We start from the raw sequence: 17,236 nt of genomic DNA on the forward strand, positions 1-17,236 counted from the left end.
CTCCAGTCTGGGCGACAGAGTGAGACTCCAACTCAAAAAAACAAAAAAACAAAAAAACAATGACCATAAATGTATTCTGCATGTCAGCTCTATTCCAATAATCTCTATGTCTATCCTTATACCAGAATTACACTGTCTTGATTACTCTTTTGGCTCTTTACAATTTGGCTCTTTTCTTACAAGGCTGTTTTGGCTACTCTTAGTCCCTTACATTTCTTTCTGAATTTTAGGATCAGACTGCCAATTTCTACCAAAAAAAAAAGGGCAGCCAGAAAATTCACAGGGATGGCATTGAATCTGTACAGCAATGTGGGGAGGATTACCATCTTAATAATATTAACTATTCCATTCCATGAACATGAGATTTCTTTCCATTTACTTATGTCTTTTTAAAATGTCTTTCAATTATCTTTTATATTTTTCAGTATACAAACCTTGTCTTGTACTTTTTTTGTTAAATCTATTCTGAAGTATTTTGTTCTTTTCGATACTATTGTAAATGGATGTTTTCTTAATTTCATCCTTGGACTACGCATTGCTAGCATATAGGGACACTACTGACTTTTGTATATTGATCTCGTATTCTGCAACTCTGTTGAACTTAATGCGTGGAAAAGATATAGCAGGTGGAAGTACAATAAAATGAGGAAAAGTAGCCATCCTTCTATCAGATAGCTCAGCATTCACCTAAAAACAGTTAAAACACATATACACACACACACACAAAGAAAGACATAATGATGAAAGGCAATATTCAACAGGGAGATTTAACCATATTAAATCTACAGTACACCAAACACCAGAGCACCCAAGTTCATGAAACAAACACTACTACTTGGCATTCAAAGTCAACAGTCACACCATAGTGGGCGACTTCAACATCCACGGACATCACTAGACAGATCACTGAATCAGAAAGTTAATACAGAAACACTGGACTCAGGACTACAGTCCAAATGGACCTAATGGACACCTACAGAACTTTCTACCCAAAATCCTGAGTATACATTCTTGTCATTTTCACATGGGACGTTCTATGTTTGACCATTAAGCAAGTCTTGATAAATCTAAAAGCACCCAAATCATACCAAGCATCTTCTCAGACCACAGTGTAATGAAATTAGAAATCAACACTAAGAGGAGCTCCCAAATCTACACCACTGCCTGGAAACTGAACATCTCACTCCCGCATGACTCTTGGGTAAACGATGACATTAAGGCAGGAATAAAAAATTTGCTCAGACAAAATAAAATAGTAACACAACATACCAACACCTCTGGGACACAGCAAAAAGAGTTCTGAGAGGAAAGTTTACAACATTAAATACCTACATAAAAAAAGACAGATCACATATTAACGCTTTGCGCTCAGATGTCCCCTCTGATGGGACATCGGAAATCTATTAAATCACTTGGATGTCCCTTCTCAGGGGACACAGAGACTGCTGGTGAATATACAGGACAAACTCATGCAAGCGCAAATTTTTAAAAAATGTATGTTTCCTGGGAGTTTTCCATTCAAACTGCACGGAAAAGCCTAGTTTATAAGTTAAACCTTATCATGGTGAGTACCTAGAGGAAAAAACACAATGGAATGGCACAGTGGAGACCCCGAGGTTTCAGGCATCCACTGGGGTCTGGAAAGCATCCCACAGGTGAGAGGGGACTGCTGTCATTCTTCACACGTCTGGTAGAATTCACCATGAAGCTATCTGAGCCTGGACTTTTCCTTGTGGGAAGTCTGCTGACTGCTAGTTTTTTTCTTTAGTTAAACAATAATTTCACTGCTTGAGAGCATACCCAGAGGTTTGTTTGTTTCCAGTCTTTACCAAGAACCAATGTCTACTTTTGCCGATTCTTTTGTTTTTCTATCTTGTATTTCGTTTGTTTTCTCCTCGGGCTTTACTACTCCTTCCCTTCTACTTGCTTCGGGTTAAGTTTGCTCTCTTTCTTGTTTCTGAAGGTTCAGGGTTAACGGCCGACGGAAGGCCATGCTCCTCTCCTGAGCACAGGTGTGTGCAGCTCTGACTTCCCCTTGGAGCGCCCTCTGGACGCCCCCCGGGTTTTCATTTTCGCTCACCCTAAGGCATTTCCCATCTCCCTCTAAATCACGGGTTCCTTAGCTATGCTGCTTAGCCCCATATGCCTGGGAACCTCCCATCCTCCTTTCACTACATCTATTCCACTTTGGTTTGGAAACATCCTCGGTATGCTTTCAAGCCTTTGAACTTTATTGAGGCTGACTTCCTGACCCAACATATAGTTTAATCTGAGAAACAGTCCATGAACACTGAAGGAGGACTTATGTTCTGCTGTTGTTGAGTGCACTCTAGTCATACCTGCTAGATCTGGTTGGTTTGTAGTATTGTTCAAATCTGATTAGAGAAAGTCAATTGTCCATCCTAAAATTCTATTTTTTTTTTTCTCTCTTCTCAGTGGAAATCTGCTGTTGAGCCTCCTCAGGAAATTTCTTTATTTCAGTTATACTTTCCAACTCCAGATTTCTATTTGATTATCATTTCTATCTTTTATTTGGTGAGATACTGTTCTCATTAATAGTTTCTTTTCATTCTTGAGCCATGGTTTATTTTAGTTCTTTGAACACACTTTTAGCCCTCTGTACCTTGGTGACATCTCACAAACCACCTATCAGCAACTCCATCACACTTTTTTACAAAATAGTGAAAAACAAATCATTCATATTAAATAATATAGTGTTGGAACCAATTATTTAACTGTAATGATATTTGGTTTATAATGGAATTTTGGACATTGAGGAACTTATTTATGACAAAAAATCAAAATGGTATATCTTATATTTTTCTAATGTGTGGTAACTAATGTGTGAAACAGTCACTGGCATGCATTGCAGGTTCACTGATACATGCTGTGCAACAGTAATTTGACGTGTTCCACTTGTTATTTTTCTGTTCAAGCAGACAATGTAGTCTTGTTTTCTTCCTCCCACATTAATATGTAACTTACTGTCTAGTCTGTTGCTGGAAGACTATGTGGAAGGAGGCATTCCTGATTCCTGAAAACCACTTCTCAACTGCTTGATCAGAAACTTGACAAAGTTCAAATGGGACATAGGTTTTTCATTTTTTTCATATATAGGAGTTAATAACGCATTTTCTAGTCCCTAGAATCATTTCCTCCACTATTTTAAAGATTTTTGCAAACAAATATGTAAAAGCCTACTGATCTGCACAATCCATGCTGCGCATTCCTGCAAAATGATTTAGTATCATTTCAGGCTTTTTGACTGATAGAACATTTCTACCACGTAATGCCCTTGTGGTAGATTTCATTCCTGCAGAACTCCAAGTGCTGAGAATTGTACCACACTTTTGTCTGTCCATGCAAGAAGCATAGCATTATTTTTCCTATGTGCTACTATATTTTTAGCGAAAAACTTTTTTTGATTTGTGCTGGTATACCCTTTTGGTTGACTTTGTAATGAATGTTTCCAAAGAGTATTTTACTACTGAAAGCCGTTGATCAGCACTCTTGCAGATCTGACTCTTGAATTATTCCCGTATTCAGGATAACTGCGATAAAAGCTAAAAACTCCTGTTGGTCAACATCATGCCATTTATGCCAAATCAATTTTTGTGATAACTGCTTTTTCCTTATTTTTTTCAACCGCATAACAACTGGTTTCTTTTATTACACAATCCACTGACTCATTTGTAAAATACAGAGTAAGGTAGTCAACTGGCTCTCTTATATGACTTGCTATTTGGATCCTGTTGTTTGAGGACGTACAACAGAATTTATTCTCCCTGGAGAGTTGTCTTTTCCTGTAACATCTTCCCAGTCTTCACTTGATGATCTGTTGTCTTCCACTTCTTTGAAATGACTAACACTTTCATCGCTATCACTTTCTATTACACTTGCCTGTTTTCTTCTTGATGAGATGATATCACTATTGCTGCTGTCGTTTTCTTCCACATTAGTGTTTGGTTTTTTCCCCTAATTTACCTGTATAAAAGTCTAAATCTAACGCATCTTCACTGCTGCTTATAATTCTCTTTTGTCTTTTCATTTTGCCATTGTTCTGCAAACTACATATATGGATAAAAAAATTTCTAATTGCAAATTATGAAATTGTGAAACGAAATTTATCAAAAGAATTCTACTTTTCCAACTCAGTGCAGATAGATACATTAATATTTGATCTGTGCTGCTTGTTACTTCAATATGATCTGCCTTCTACTTCAAAAGTTTCTTTTAAGGTTGCAGTAACTTGCTGACTGATTTATCTTCTCAAGTTATACCATATGACACAGAGGGATGCCCATAACTGCCTTTTATACAAATGCTCTTATCACTACCTTTTGTTACAAAGAAGTGTCAGCACCACCATGAAAGCATGTCACACATTCTCTTTCTATGTAACGCCAGGTGATATTTTTAACGTATATCTCAGTTTATATTCCATTTCTTTATTTGCTTTTTCACGCAATTTGAATGGAAAAACTTCAAGGATATATACATTTTTGAAAAATTTGAGCTGGCATAAGTTTGTCCTGTATAATCACCAACAATCTCTTTATGGTCCTTGAGAAGGGACATCTGAGTGGTTTGCTACATTTACAATGTCCCTTCAGAGGGGACATCCGAGTACAAAGGGCTACTAGCTGACTTAAAGTGTATGTCTAGTAAGTCCAATGTCTGGAATTACTAACATATAGTTTCCGCTTTTTCCTGTGTATCGGCTATCTTTTCCTGTTTCTTTGCCTGATCTGTAATCTTTTGTTCAAAACTGTACATTCAAAATTAGTATGTCAACCTTGGAAATAAGATTCCAAAGTGGTTTCTATATGTTTGTTTAATGGCTTTTCTGGACTAATGCCATAAAGTCTGCATTCTTTGGCTTAGTGGACACTGTTCGGTTAGCTTAGCAGTCATCTAATAACTAGACAGACATTTCCTTCAATGCCCTGAACCGTTAAGCGTCCCAACCTTTTACTGTGGGTTTTGCTTATGTCGTGACACACGTTCTCGGTTCCACATCAAGCACTTTACAGCACTGCCTTAGCCTTCAAATCTTGCGTGCACAGTCTCAAAGCCAGCCAGAGGTGAGAATCTGGTCTCTTCCGTTCCTTCCAGGGCCTCTGCACAACTATGCACAGGTAAGTGGCCTTATAAACACCCATAAACACAAAAAATATCTTCCAAGGCCCCCATGGGCATCTCATTAACCAGCTCTTCCTCTTAAGCTTTCTGTCCGCCTCTTGCTGGCCCCAATGGGTAATGCCACCTTAACTGCCACATTAAACAAATGGTTATTAGTTTTAACAAATGCCGTACGGGTAGGGTTTTTCTCAAAGAACAAGGTACGGGTCAGGTTAAATAAAGGCAGGCCCTGAAAATGGAAATTCTCAGCAGAGAGGGTAGAGAGGGCACATAGTAACGATTCTCGGGATGGTGCGTTTAGGGATTTCCAAAGCCATTATGACCCTTCCTCAGCAATCAGATTTTTTTTTTTTAATAAGCATTCTTTGGGTTATTATGAGACTTTAATTTCCAAAGTTCAAGAAAACTGACTTGGACGGTTTTTGCCAGTGTTCTCACTGCTTTTATGGAAGAGCTGATTTTCGGAGGTTCTTACTCTACCATTCCAAAAATAGAAACCTTATATGCTCTTCTTAAACCTACTTTTAAAAAACACAATTATTTTAAATGTCTCTCACATCAAAAAATGTATTTCCACATTTGTATAACTGTACCATCACTAATTTAATTGCACCTGTACTGCTAAACCTTTAGTTTGATCCTAATTTGTTACCATTATAAAGAAAGCCAATTTAAACAGCCTTAACACTGAATTCTCTAGGTTTATCCTTAGTTACTTTCTTAGGAGATTGTACATCACATATATTGTCAAAAAGCCTTCCAGAGAGACGTATCAATGGCATTCCACCAGAGGGCACTGTACAAGAGTGCCCCAATGGCATTATTAGTTATTTTTCATGCTACTTGACTTTTTTTCTTGCATTTAAGAGACGCCTACGAGTTCCGTCCTTAAAACTCTCTCTTCTGCTGCAGTCCAGGATATTAGCTTAAACAGCTTCTTTTCTATTTTTCTGACCCATCTCTCCCTGGCCGCAGAATTCCATCACCTAAGATTCAGACTTCAAGCCTCCATTGCTCTTCTTATTCCCTTTCCTTCAGAGCAGCCATACCACTCAAAAACTCTTACTTTTAACATGACCAGTAACTCCAAAATACATAATCCTAACACTGATGACTGTCTTTTGTACCTCTCATTGTTCCAACGCTTCACGGGGACAAAACTACACTTATTTTATTATCACCTCCATTTCAACAAACAGCAAATGCAACAATCTCCCTTAAAATAGAGAAAGTAAACGAGAATGAAATAAGGTCGTACAGCAAGAAGATTTGGAAATTATATTTTAAAATACAATAAGGGAATAAGTTGGGGGGGAATCTGTGGGAAAGTTTAGAAAAACAGCAACTTTTCAAGAACTAATCACCAAAAGACAAACTGAAAGTTTAACTCAAATCACAGAAAAAACTAACAGAGCCAAGATTCAAGTGGCATAAATCACCAGTCATAATCAGTGAAAAAGCTAGAACTGGGAACTGGATGGTCAGCCAACATAATGCATGAGGAATCGTGCTCCCCAGAATGCACCAGGAACATTTCCTAAGAACACAGGTCACTCTGCTGCTCTTTCCCCGGTGCCAGCTGTTCCCACCTGGCTTTGCAGGAACAATCACTTCCTTCTCCCCACACCAGCCCATGAAGGCCTGCAATGAGGGCCACAGCCTCCACTCCCTTGCCCTCTTCCCAAGCCAAGTCCCATGTGGTCCACAAATGAGACAGCAGACACTGCAGCCACACGAAAGGACAGCTGCACCCAGAGGGGATCCAACCTCCTAATCATCATAGAAAGTGACCACAGCTCAGCCAAGTTGTCCAGTTTTGAGGATACCATTGTCTGAAATATGACACTGGAATCCTATGGCCTAAAATATAACACTGGGGTACAGAAATAAAAATTATTTGGGAATTACCAAGCAGAGTTTTTGCAAGTTATCATCTTAATAAAGGGACACCTGATAACAAAGAATCATTTGGAAACAATCATCAGAGGTGTTTAAAGCGCTCATCAAAATGCCAACAATGGTGAGAAAAAAATCCAGAAAACAGTTTTGGGGCTGGAGGGATAGGGACCTAACAGGAAGAGGCACAAGTCGTGAGGGCTGGGAACGGGACCCTGAGAGGGCTAAGGCTACAGAGGTGTGTTTGTCGGACCTTGTGGAATGGCTCACTGAAGACGCGTGTAATTCATAGCATGAAAATGCTATGTCAAAAAAGAACTACAAAATATTGACCTCTAGTGAATGATACACATGCTGAAGTTTCTAGAGGGCATGCATTGATGTCTGCAGTTTCTTTTGAAATCATTTCTGAAAAAAGAGACTGATGAGGTGGACAAATGGATAGTTCTAGACAGAGCAAATGCAGAATTATAAACTACAGAATTTGGGTGACAAATATATGCTGTTCCCTGTGAAAGATTTTCAATTTTTCTTGTAGGTTTGAAAATTTCATAATACAATGTTGACAAGAATTGATCCATGGGCCCAGGATTCTTTTATTAATTTTTAAATAACGTTTTGGTCAATGCAATACCGAGAGAGAATGAACACAAAGACAATAATTAAGCATAGTATAAAAATACAGAGCCCTTTAAAAAAAATGAACTATTAGTACAAAAATCTTACCAGGTAAGTAAAGAGTTAACTTATACTTACAATAATCACATTTATCAAAATCACATCATGCACATTTGAAGTCTTAGGGATTTCAAGTTCTTGTCCACAGCAGGGGGACCAGTGGGGCAATGGGACGGGATGTGCTTCCCATCCGGTTAGCCATTCCATCACTGTTTACTTTCTGTTGCTCATACTCCACCTAATCCACTGGGCAGGTCTTGTCGGCTCCACCATCAGGACACCCAGAAGATGACCACTTTCCACCACTTCCACTGCCACCACCTAGCCAAAGCCACCCTCCTGAGTCTGGATCACTGTCAGCATCTCCTGCCTACCTCTGCCCTGCCCCTTGAGCCTACTCTCCACACACAGCCAGGGAATTCTGCTTACCTGTAACTCGAATCCTGTGTCTCCACTACTCGGAACCCTCCAAAAAAGGCTCCCCAGATCACTCAGAGCCAAAGCCAAGGCCCGTTACAACAGCCATCGAGTCTGGCCCTCCTCACCCCTCCCTCACGCTCACTCTGCTCCAGCCACACAGATCCCCCTGCTGCTCCTTGAACACACCAAACACGTTTCTTCCTCAGGGCTTTTGAAACTCCAACTGCTTCTGCCTGGGACGCTCTTCCACAAGACGCCACCTGGCCCTCTCCCCACTTCTCAAGTCTTTCCTCAAGTGTCACTCTGCCCCGCCCCACATCTACGACATCCCCAACCCCCCTTTCCAGCTGCATTTTTCTATATAATGTTTTTGCGTTTTTTGTTTTGTTCTTTGCCATCTAACGCACTACACGGTTTACTTATTGACATCTTCAGTCTTGCACTTTCCCCTAGAAGCTGAGCTCCGCAGGAGAGGGATTACTGTCTGTCACTGCTGTATCCCTGGCACCTAGTGAATCAGCACCCAGTAAACACCTGTTGACTGGAATGAATGCCTGCTGCATTCCTGAGCTGTGTTACCTGGTAGTCGTGGTCTTCCCCTCCATCTTTTGGCTGTTCCAGATTTTCACTGTGCCATCATTGGAACATGTGGCAAAGAGTGAGTGCTCATCAGAGACTCTAATTCGATTCACAGCAGATTTGTGTTCGTGAAGATGTGCGACCAGTAGCCCTTTAGGACGCCACCCTACGGAAAAGCAAAGGAGTGTGCGTATCTTAAACTGCGGTGTGCAAATACAACCTTCCCCTCACTCCCCAAGTCACCAATAACCAGCTGGAGAGTGATGATAAGAACTAAATAATGAAAATGTACCCAGAGCTAGAAAATACAGACATGTCAGATATTATTTACTGAGTAAGACATCAAGATAGCAATTAAGTGCTGCTTGAATGGCTTTAGAGAGACTGCAGCTGGGACATTCTCCAGTATCGGAGAGGGCACAGCAGTCACCTGCAAGTCTGAAAACCCGGAATACTGGCTCAGCAGCATGAGGTAAGGACTGCCCTAGCCTAGAGAAGGGAGGCACCAGGAGGCTGAGCTCCAGCACAGCACAAACGTATGAGCTGGGACCATTTATTTAAATTCTCTGAGCTTTAATTTCCTAAATGCAAAATGAGGGATATATTGCTTAGCCTAAAGAGTGACTATGTTGATAAATGAGATATATAAAAGAGTCCAGTATTATCCTTAGCCCACGGTAAACACTCCAACATTGGCTGATCCCCACTCTACCTGCAATCATTTATTCTACAGTATAAACATGTTAGTACCAGTGATATTATAAATTATAGCCTCAGAATGTTCATGGACTTTCTGGTACCTTCTTTATGACATCTATAACCTTCAATGTTTTCTAAAGTATATTCTCTTTGTCTATGATTAATTTCCTCTAATACATTGCATATTTCCTGAGACCAGAAGCCATGTCTTATCAATTCTGAATCACTCACAGTACCTAATATAACTGTCTTCAATGTTTGATAATTCACCTTTTTGTATTAAGCATAACAACTCATTATACTTAAGAAGATTTTTCAAGTAAAACAGAAAGTTATGCTGAAGATTATATTGTACTGAGAGTCAGCACTGTGCCTGAGTGATAACATTTAGAAATGATTCTTTTTACCAAGACACAAAAATAAAAAGAAGACTATTACCAAGCCTGGTTTATTCCAAGATCAAACCAAGACGTCTCCCCTTGGCTCGCTAGCGCACATGTGTGGATACAACAGTGTCTCTGACTTTTAAGGAGGATGTGCTGGATTTGAAAGTGATCAACAACACTTCGTCACAAAGTCCAGATGATCTCCCAGGCTAAGTTGAACGTTTCGCTCTAGAGAAAGTCAATCTTGCACAACCACTCAAGTGTAGAAAGAAGAAAGTCAAGAGTACAGCAGTCACTGCATATTTCTTGACCCATAAAACTTGACATATTCTCTCTGATTTACTGAGTAAAACATGCAATTCCACTACGTATAAAATGCCACTGAGAAAGACACATTCTATCAACAAATAAAGTAGGCGGTTTGTGATCAACACTTTTATATTTCTAAAGCAGGGCTGGTAAACAACACTGACTCGTATCACAGAAACAGCTTATACATCCAGGATATTTACACTGATTTGAAAACATGTGCCTGGAGACCACCTGCAACCTAACAGTATTTTCTCATCAGAAGCCCACAGGAATTCACACAACTCGCCAATGCCTAAGCATGCTATGCAACTCTCCTCTGAATTTTCAAGTTAAATTTTTATCACTAAAATGTAAATACGGAAGCTCAAAAATTGTTTTTAAATCTATAAATCAAAGACTAGCTCTGCCACATGACACTGGGCAAGTCAGCTAACAAACAAAGCTAAGCCACATTTTTACATGACGCATCCCTAAAGTTCTTCTAAATCTTCTCAGAAAATTGAACTGTTTTCCTAAAATCTTTATGTGAATCATCATTAAGTGGTGGGCTATAGGTGATGAGGTTTTCTTTTTTAAAAAATTCATCATTTTCTAACTTCTTCTTAAACAGTATTAACAGAGGTGTGTTAATCCCTCCAGAAATTAAAAGCAGGCATTTACTCCAAGAAGCCCCACACTCAATGAGAAGCAGCATGACATAAGGTAGGCAAAGCCTACACTAGAAATGGGGAATGAAGCACTGATAGGATGAATTACCAAGAGATGGCTGAAAGCAACACATCAACCTGCCCAAGAGCTCAGGGATCCCAACCCCACAAATGGTGGCTTCAGAGTTCTGACTCACTGCTCCCCCCGGGTTTTCTCATAACAGCTTTGCTCTCACTGTCTGGCAACAAAGCGTCAGTGTCCTACACTAGATTCCAGGCTGAGACGCCGGGACTGGACTCCAGCAGCCGGCAATGGCCCTTACCTGGGGGCGGCGGTTTGCTCTCCCACTCGGCACTCTCCATCATCTGCTTGGCGATCCTCTCCGCACTGCACTGCTCTCGCTTCTGCTGGATGAGCTGCTGAAGTTCTGTTCTACAAGTTGTGATCCGAATCTGGTAAGTGGACGGCAAGATCGTGCTACTCAGAACCTGTATTACTGGTTTTTTATTCTGGACATTTGTCATCTCTGGAACCTGCAGAAAAAAATAGAAATGCATGTATTTATGTCAAAGTAGGGTATATTTGAAGATAAAAGTGTACCCATGTTCTACCTCTGCATTATGCCAGCTTTTTGTCCCATTAATGCACTGATTTTAAATCCATTTAAATACATCGACATTTTTTTCTTTTCTTTTCTTTTCTTTTTGGACTCAGGCAATCCTCTTGCCTTGGCATCCCAAAGTGCTGGAAGACATTTAATTCAATGAAAATCAAGTCAAAATGAGGTTTAGCCATAAGTGCTACATTTTCAAATCTAATAATTTATGTTAAAAATTTGATCAGCACAAAGATAACATTAAACAAAAATTCTCATTAATTTAAGTGAAAAGAAGAAATGAAATTTCAATATTATCAGTCTGGTTCAATTAATAGTTTTCATTTAAGGTCAGGCACAATGGCTCACCTGTTATCCCAGTTCTTTGGGAGGCCAAGGTAAGAGGACTGCTTGAGTCTAGGAGTTCAAGACCAGCCTGGGTAACACAGAGAGACTTCGTCTCTACAAAAAATCAAAAAATTAGCTGAGCATGGTGGCACATGCCTGTGGTCCCAGCTACTTGGGAGGCTGAGGCGAGAGAATCACCTGAGCCCAGGAATCCGAGGCTGCAGTGAGCTGTGATCATGCCACTACACTATATCCTGAGCGACAGACTAAGACTTTGACTCAAAAAAAAGTTTTAAGATATGACTGGGTAAGGAATTACCTTAAATTACAAACTTACTTCAAATACAGATGGCCTTCTACTTACAATGGGGTTACATCCTGATATGCCTCTGATAATTTTAAAACACTGTAAGTTGACGATGCATTTAACACACCTAACTTAACAAGCACCGTAGCCTAGCCTACCTAAAATGCACTCAGAATGCTAACAGCCTAAAGTTGAGCAAAAGCAGCTAGCGCAAAGTCTATTTTATAGTAAAGTGTGGGATATCTCATGCAATTTATTGGCTACTATACTGTCAAGTGGACACCAGGACTGTTGCATGGGTACAGAAGAACGGCTTCTACTGAAAGCAAACTGCTTTCACACCATCGTGAAGTCAAAAATCATGTCAAACACTGTAAGTCGGGGACTATCTGTATACCAACACCATCATGACATTTACCACACACAGGAAACCTGGGAATGCTTTCCAGAATATTTCTGCTATTTTAAAGATAGAGCTGTGTTCCACTAAAGGAAGATTTAAAAATATCCAAGAGGTTCACTACAGCCTAACTACAATCACAGTTCATAATTACATCTTCAACCCACAATTCAGATAACCTCGCTGGCAAGTACTCTGAAATGAGACCTTCTGGTACTTCAATAACTATCGACAACTAGGTTTCCCATTCACTATAAAATTAGAGGTAACTTTGTCTCAGAAAGAAATATGTCCTCCCTACAGGGCAAGTCATCCAAAATAGCAGGATGGGACTCAAAGACATAAGGGGACTCCTGCCTTGGCGACAGTACCTGCGGAGAAGTTGACAAAGGGACACCAATGCCAGCAGAGGATTCGGAACGAGGTGGCTTGCCAGGCTGAATCACCTCCTGGTCACTCCCTTTAGGTAGGGCCTGCGGGATGCTTGGTGGTTCCAGTGACCCAAACATGCTTTTCCATTCTTCATTTACATTTGAGTCTTGTTTTACATGTTTTCTAGCTATGAAAATATATGCAAAGTAGTTAGTCTGACGGTAGCCTTTAATCTCATTTTCAAGAGCTGTCAAAAGAAATAAAGTATCTAGGAATATATTAATCAGGGAGGCAGAAGAACGCTACAAGGAGAACTACAAAACACTGATGAAAGAAATCACAGAGGAAAAAGCAAATGGGAAACAACCCATGCTCACGGTTAGAAGAATCAACACTGTTGAAGTGATTGTACTACCCAAAGCAATCTACAGAGTCAACACAATTCGTCTTAAATTGCCAACATCATTTTCCCAAAAACTAGAAAAAAGAACTCTAAAATTCTTGTAAAACCAAAAAAGAGCCCAAATAGCCAAAGTAATCCCAAGCAAAAACAACAAAGCAGGAGGCATCACATTATCTGACTTCAAATTACATTTGGTACTGGTACAAGAGTAGCCACATGGATCAATGGAACAGAACAGAGAATTCAGAAATAAACCCAAATACCTCAGCCAACTGAACTTCAACAAAGCAGACAAAAACATACACTAGGGAAAAGATACCCTAACTCAATAAACGGTGCTGGAAAAATTGGATAGCCACATTTAGAAAGAAACTGGACTCTAATCTCCCACTATATTCAAAAATTAACTCAAGATGTTTAAAGACTTAAATGCAAGACCTGAAACCATAAAATTTCAAGAAGAAACCCTAGGAAAAATGCCTCTGGACATTATCTTAGCAAAAGATGTATGGCTAAGACCCCAAAAGCAAATGCAACAAAAACAAGTGGGACTTAATTAAACTAAAAAGTTTCTGCACAGTAAAAGAAAAAAAACAACAGTGTAAACAGGCAAAGGACTAACATCCAGAATCTACAAGGAAACAAACAAGCAAGAAAAAAATAACCCTATTAAAAAGTAGGCAAATGATATGGACATCTCTTCAAAAGAAGATATACAAATGGCCAACAAACATGAAAAAATGCTCAACATAACTCATTATCAGGGAAACGCAAATTAAAACCACAATGAGATAGAACCTTACACCAGTCAGAACGGCCATTACTAAAACATCAAAAAGCAGCAGATGTTAGCAGGATGCAATGAAAAGGGAACACATACATTGCTGAATGTAAATTAGCATAATCTCCATGGAAAACAGTATGGAGACTTCTCAAAGAATTAAAAGTAGATATACCATTCAGTCCAGCAATCCCACTATTTGGTGCCTACCCAAAGGAAAAGAGGTCATTATACAAAGAAGAAACCTGCCCTCTTGTGTTTATAACAACACAATTCACAATTGCAAAGACATGCAATCAATCTAAATGCCCATCAATTATCTTTTACCAGAAAAAGTTTAAAAAAAATTTTAACACCCATCAACTGATAAGCAGATGAAGAAAATGTGGTTATATATACCATGGAATACTATTCAGTCATAAACAAGAACGGAATAATGTCATTTGCAGCAACTTGGATTGAACTGAAGGTGACTATCCTACATGAAGTAACTCAGGAATTGAAAACCATACACTGTGTGTTTTCACTTGTAAGTGGGAGCTATGCCAGAGGCCTGCAAAGGCCTGCAGAGTGGCACATGGACACTGAGCTCTGAAGAGGGGGCTGAGGGATGAAAATGGCCTATGGGTACCTTGTGCACTAGTGGGGGTGACAGCTACACCTACAGCCCAGACTCCTTCACTGTGCAAAGCATCTGTGTAACCAAAAATCACTTGTACGCCTAAAGCTACTGAGATAAAGAAAATTTTAAAACCACTATGTGCTTTGATTGCGTCTTTTAGGGGGGCATGGGTGGGGACAGCAATGGACTTCACCTCCTATTTGTTCCTTAGGATTTCCAATTTATTCATATTTATGTATAAACTCATTATTAACTCTCACTTCATCTCTAGGGCTGATGGAACAGATGTGCTTTTAATGGCATTCACAAAAAGGCCTAATTGCTTCTGAGCTCCCCAAGGCTAGCTGAATTTCAAGTAGTCACTTTATCTAAAGAAGTCACAATAAAAACTTTTTCCAGTGTCACTGACCAAACTGCTCAATATGACCTGTCTATTTCCAGTATCAGACACTTGCAAAACAAACACAAAACAGAAAACATTTAAAGTTAATTGCTACACAGCTACCTTCTGACTACAGATAGATAGGAACCCCTTTATTTTTCTTCGACTGATTACAAAAAGCATATTAAGTGACACAAAGTTCATATTAAATAACACAAAATATAATGTGAATTGCTCCCATAATTCCAAACAGTCTGATACATCATCCTCCAACTTTTTTTTTTTAGTTGGAGTCTCACGCCTTGTCACCCAGGCTGGAGTACAGTGGCACGCTCACGGCCACCCCAGCATTGACCTGCTGGGCTCAGGTGATCCTTCCACCTCAGCCTTCCAAGGAGCCAGAACCACAGATGCATGCCACCATGCCCGGCTAATTTTTTTGATTTACTGTAGAAACGAGGTCTCACCAAGTTGCCCGAGCTGGTTTTGGACTCACGGGCTCAAGCAATCAAAGTTGCCTCGGACTACCAAAATGCTGGGATGGATGACAGGCTGAGCCACCGTGCCCGGCCAATCCTCTAACTTCGTAAACCTCATAAACTACAGTTTTTTAAGAGTCAGGGTCTCACTCTGCCACCCAGGCTGGAGAGCAGTGGCTCAATCATGGCTCGCTGCAGCCTCGAACTGCAAGGCTCAAGTAATTCTCCTGCCTCAGCCTCCCAAGCAGCTGGGACTACAGGTATAACCCACCACGTATAGCTAACATCTTTATTTTTTGTGGGGACAGGGTCTCACTATGTTGCCCAGGCTGGTCTCAAACTCCTGGGCTCAAGCAATCCTCCCGTCTTGGCCTCAAAGAGTGGTAGGAATTCAGGTGTGCGCCACTGTGCCCAGCCTTGAGAATATTTTTATACATATTTTTTTACATGCCCGTCATTATTTCTCAAAATACACTTCCAGAACTGAAAATGGTGAGTCAAACAGTAAGGACATTTAAAAACAGTGACTAATGTCAAACTGCTTTCAAAGAAGAATATGCTCAATTTATAATCTCACCTAACAATGTATGAAAATGCCTATTTCCTCATGCCCTTGCCAATACTAGATATCAGTGGTCCGTGCTAATCACACAGGAAGAGAAAAGTATCTCAGTGTTTTAACTTTAATTTAATGTGGTTATTAAATTATTTACCTTTCTATATATATGCATTTCTGTTCTTTACATCTTCTTTTTTCTTCTGGGGTGCTTGCATTTTTCTTATTAATTTGTATCTTATATGTTACGAATTTTACATTTAAAATTTTACATTAAAAATATTAAAATTTATATTTATAAATTTATATAAATATAAAAATATTAAAAATTTAGTTATACCGGGGTGCCAAAAAAAGCATACACATTTTAAGCGATGTTTACCATAATCAGATATGTCTGAACACTGGTGATAACCACTGTGAGCACCTATTGCAATTGCAGAAGTCAAGCCTGACTTATATTTGTCTTACTGAGTATTACAATTTTAATATAGTTTTTTTCCTCTAAAAATGTATATACATTTTTTGGGCACCCTCTGTATATTTCGCAATTAGAGGTTTATTTTAAGTAAAATCTAATGCAGGAATAGAGAAATTTTTATTCTTTTTTTTTTAAGAGACAAGAGTCTCAAACTCCCAGCATCAAGCAATCCTCCTGCCTCAGCCTCCTGAGTAGCCAGGATTACAGGTATGAAACAACATGTCTGGCTGGAGTAGAGAAATTTTTTATTTTGAGTTGGTGTATCACTCTGTCACCCAGGTTGGAGTGCAGTGGCACATTCACAGCCACCCCAGCGTCAACCTGCTGGGCTCTGGTGATCCTTTCACCTCAGCCTTTCAAGTATATGGAACTACGGGCACATGCTACCACGCCCAGTCAATTTGTGATTTATTGTAGAGATGAGATCTCGCCATGTTTCCCAGGCTGGTCTCAAAACTGCGGGCTTGGCAATCTACTCGCCTTGGTCTCCCAAAGTGCTGGTATTACAGTCTGAGCCACCAAGCCTGGTCGGAATAGAGAAATTTTTAAAGGCATGTACTTGGTAGTGAATATATCTACAAACAGATAGATACAAGATCCTAAAAATCTCATACAATGTAAATGTCACAAGAGCTGATGGTGCCAAATCTCAAGACTGTAAGTGGTTGCGGTTTCCCTAGTCTCTTGTATTTCACTGTTAATAGCAAGACCATTCTTTTAAACTCATTGGGTATTTCCTAACCAGTAGCT

The 17,236-nt window shown here is 39.7% G+C and overlaps 1 protein-coding gene across 1 annotated transcript in view; it reads right to left on the bottom strand.

Annotated features, from left to right (window-relative positions):
- Window positions 1–17,236, bottom strand: part of PIK3R4 (phosphoinositide-3-kinase regulatory subunit 4) — a 69,516-nt gene that overhangs the window by 16,812 nt on the left and 35,468 nt on the right. Inside the window, exons 10-12 of the mRNA XM_008063730.2 lie at window positions 12,782–12,969; window positions 11,083–11,293; window positions 8,716–8,881 (exon numbers count right to left, since the gene is read on the bottom strand). Of these exons, the coding sequence (XP_008061921.1) occupies window positions 8,716–8,881; window positions 11,083–11,293; window positions 12,782–12,969 (565 nt within the window). The remainder of the gene's footprint in view (window positions 1–8,715; window positions 8,882–11,082; window positions 11,294–12,781; window positions 12,970–17,236) is intronic.

The sequence above is a fragment of the Carlito syrichta genome, unplaced genomic scaffold, assembly GCF_000164805.1.
Source record: "Carlito syrichta isolate Samal-C Ts95f unplaced genomic scaffold, Tarsius_syrichta-2.0.1 Scaffold99365, whole genome shotgun sequence".
Lineage (NCBI taxonomy): Eukaryota > Metazoa > Chordata > Mammalia > Primates > Tarsiidae > Carlito > Carlito syrichta.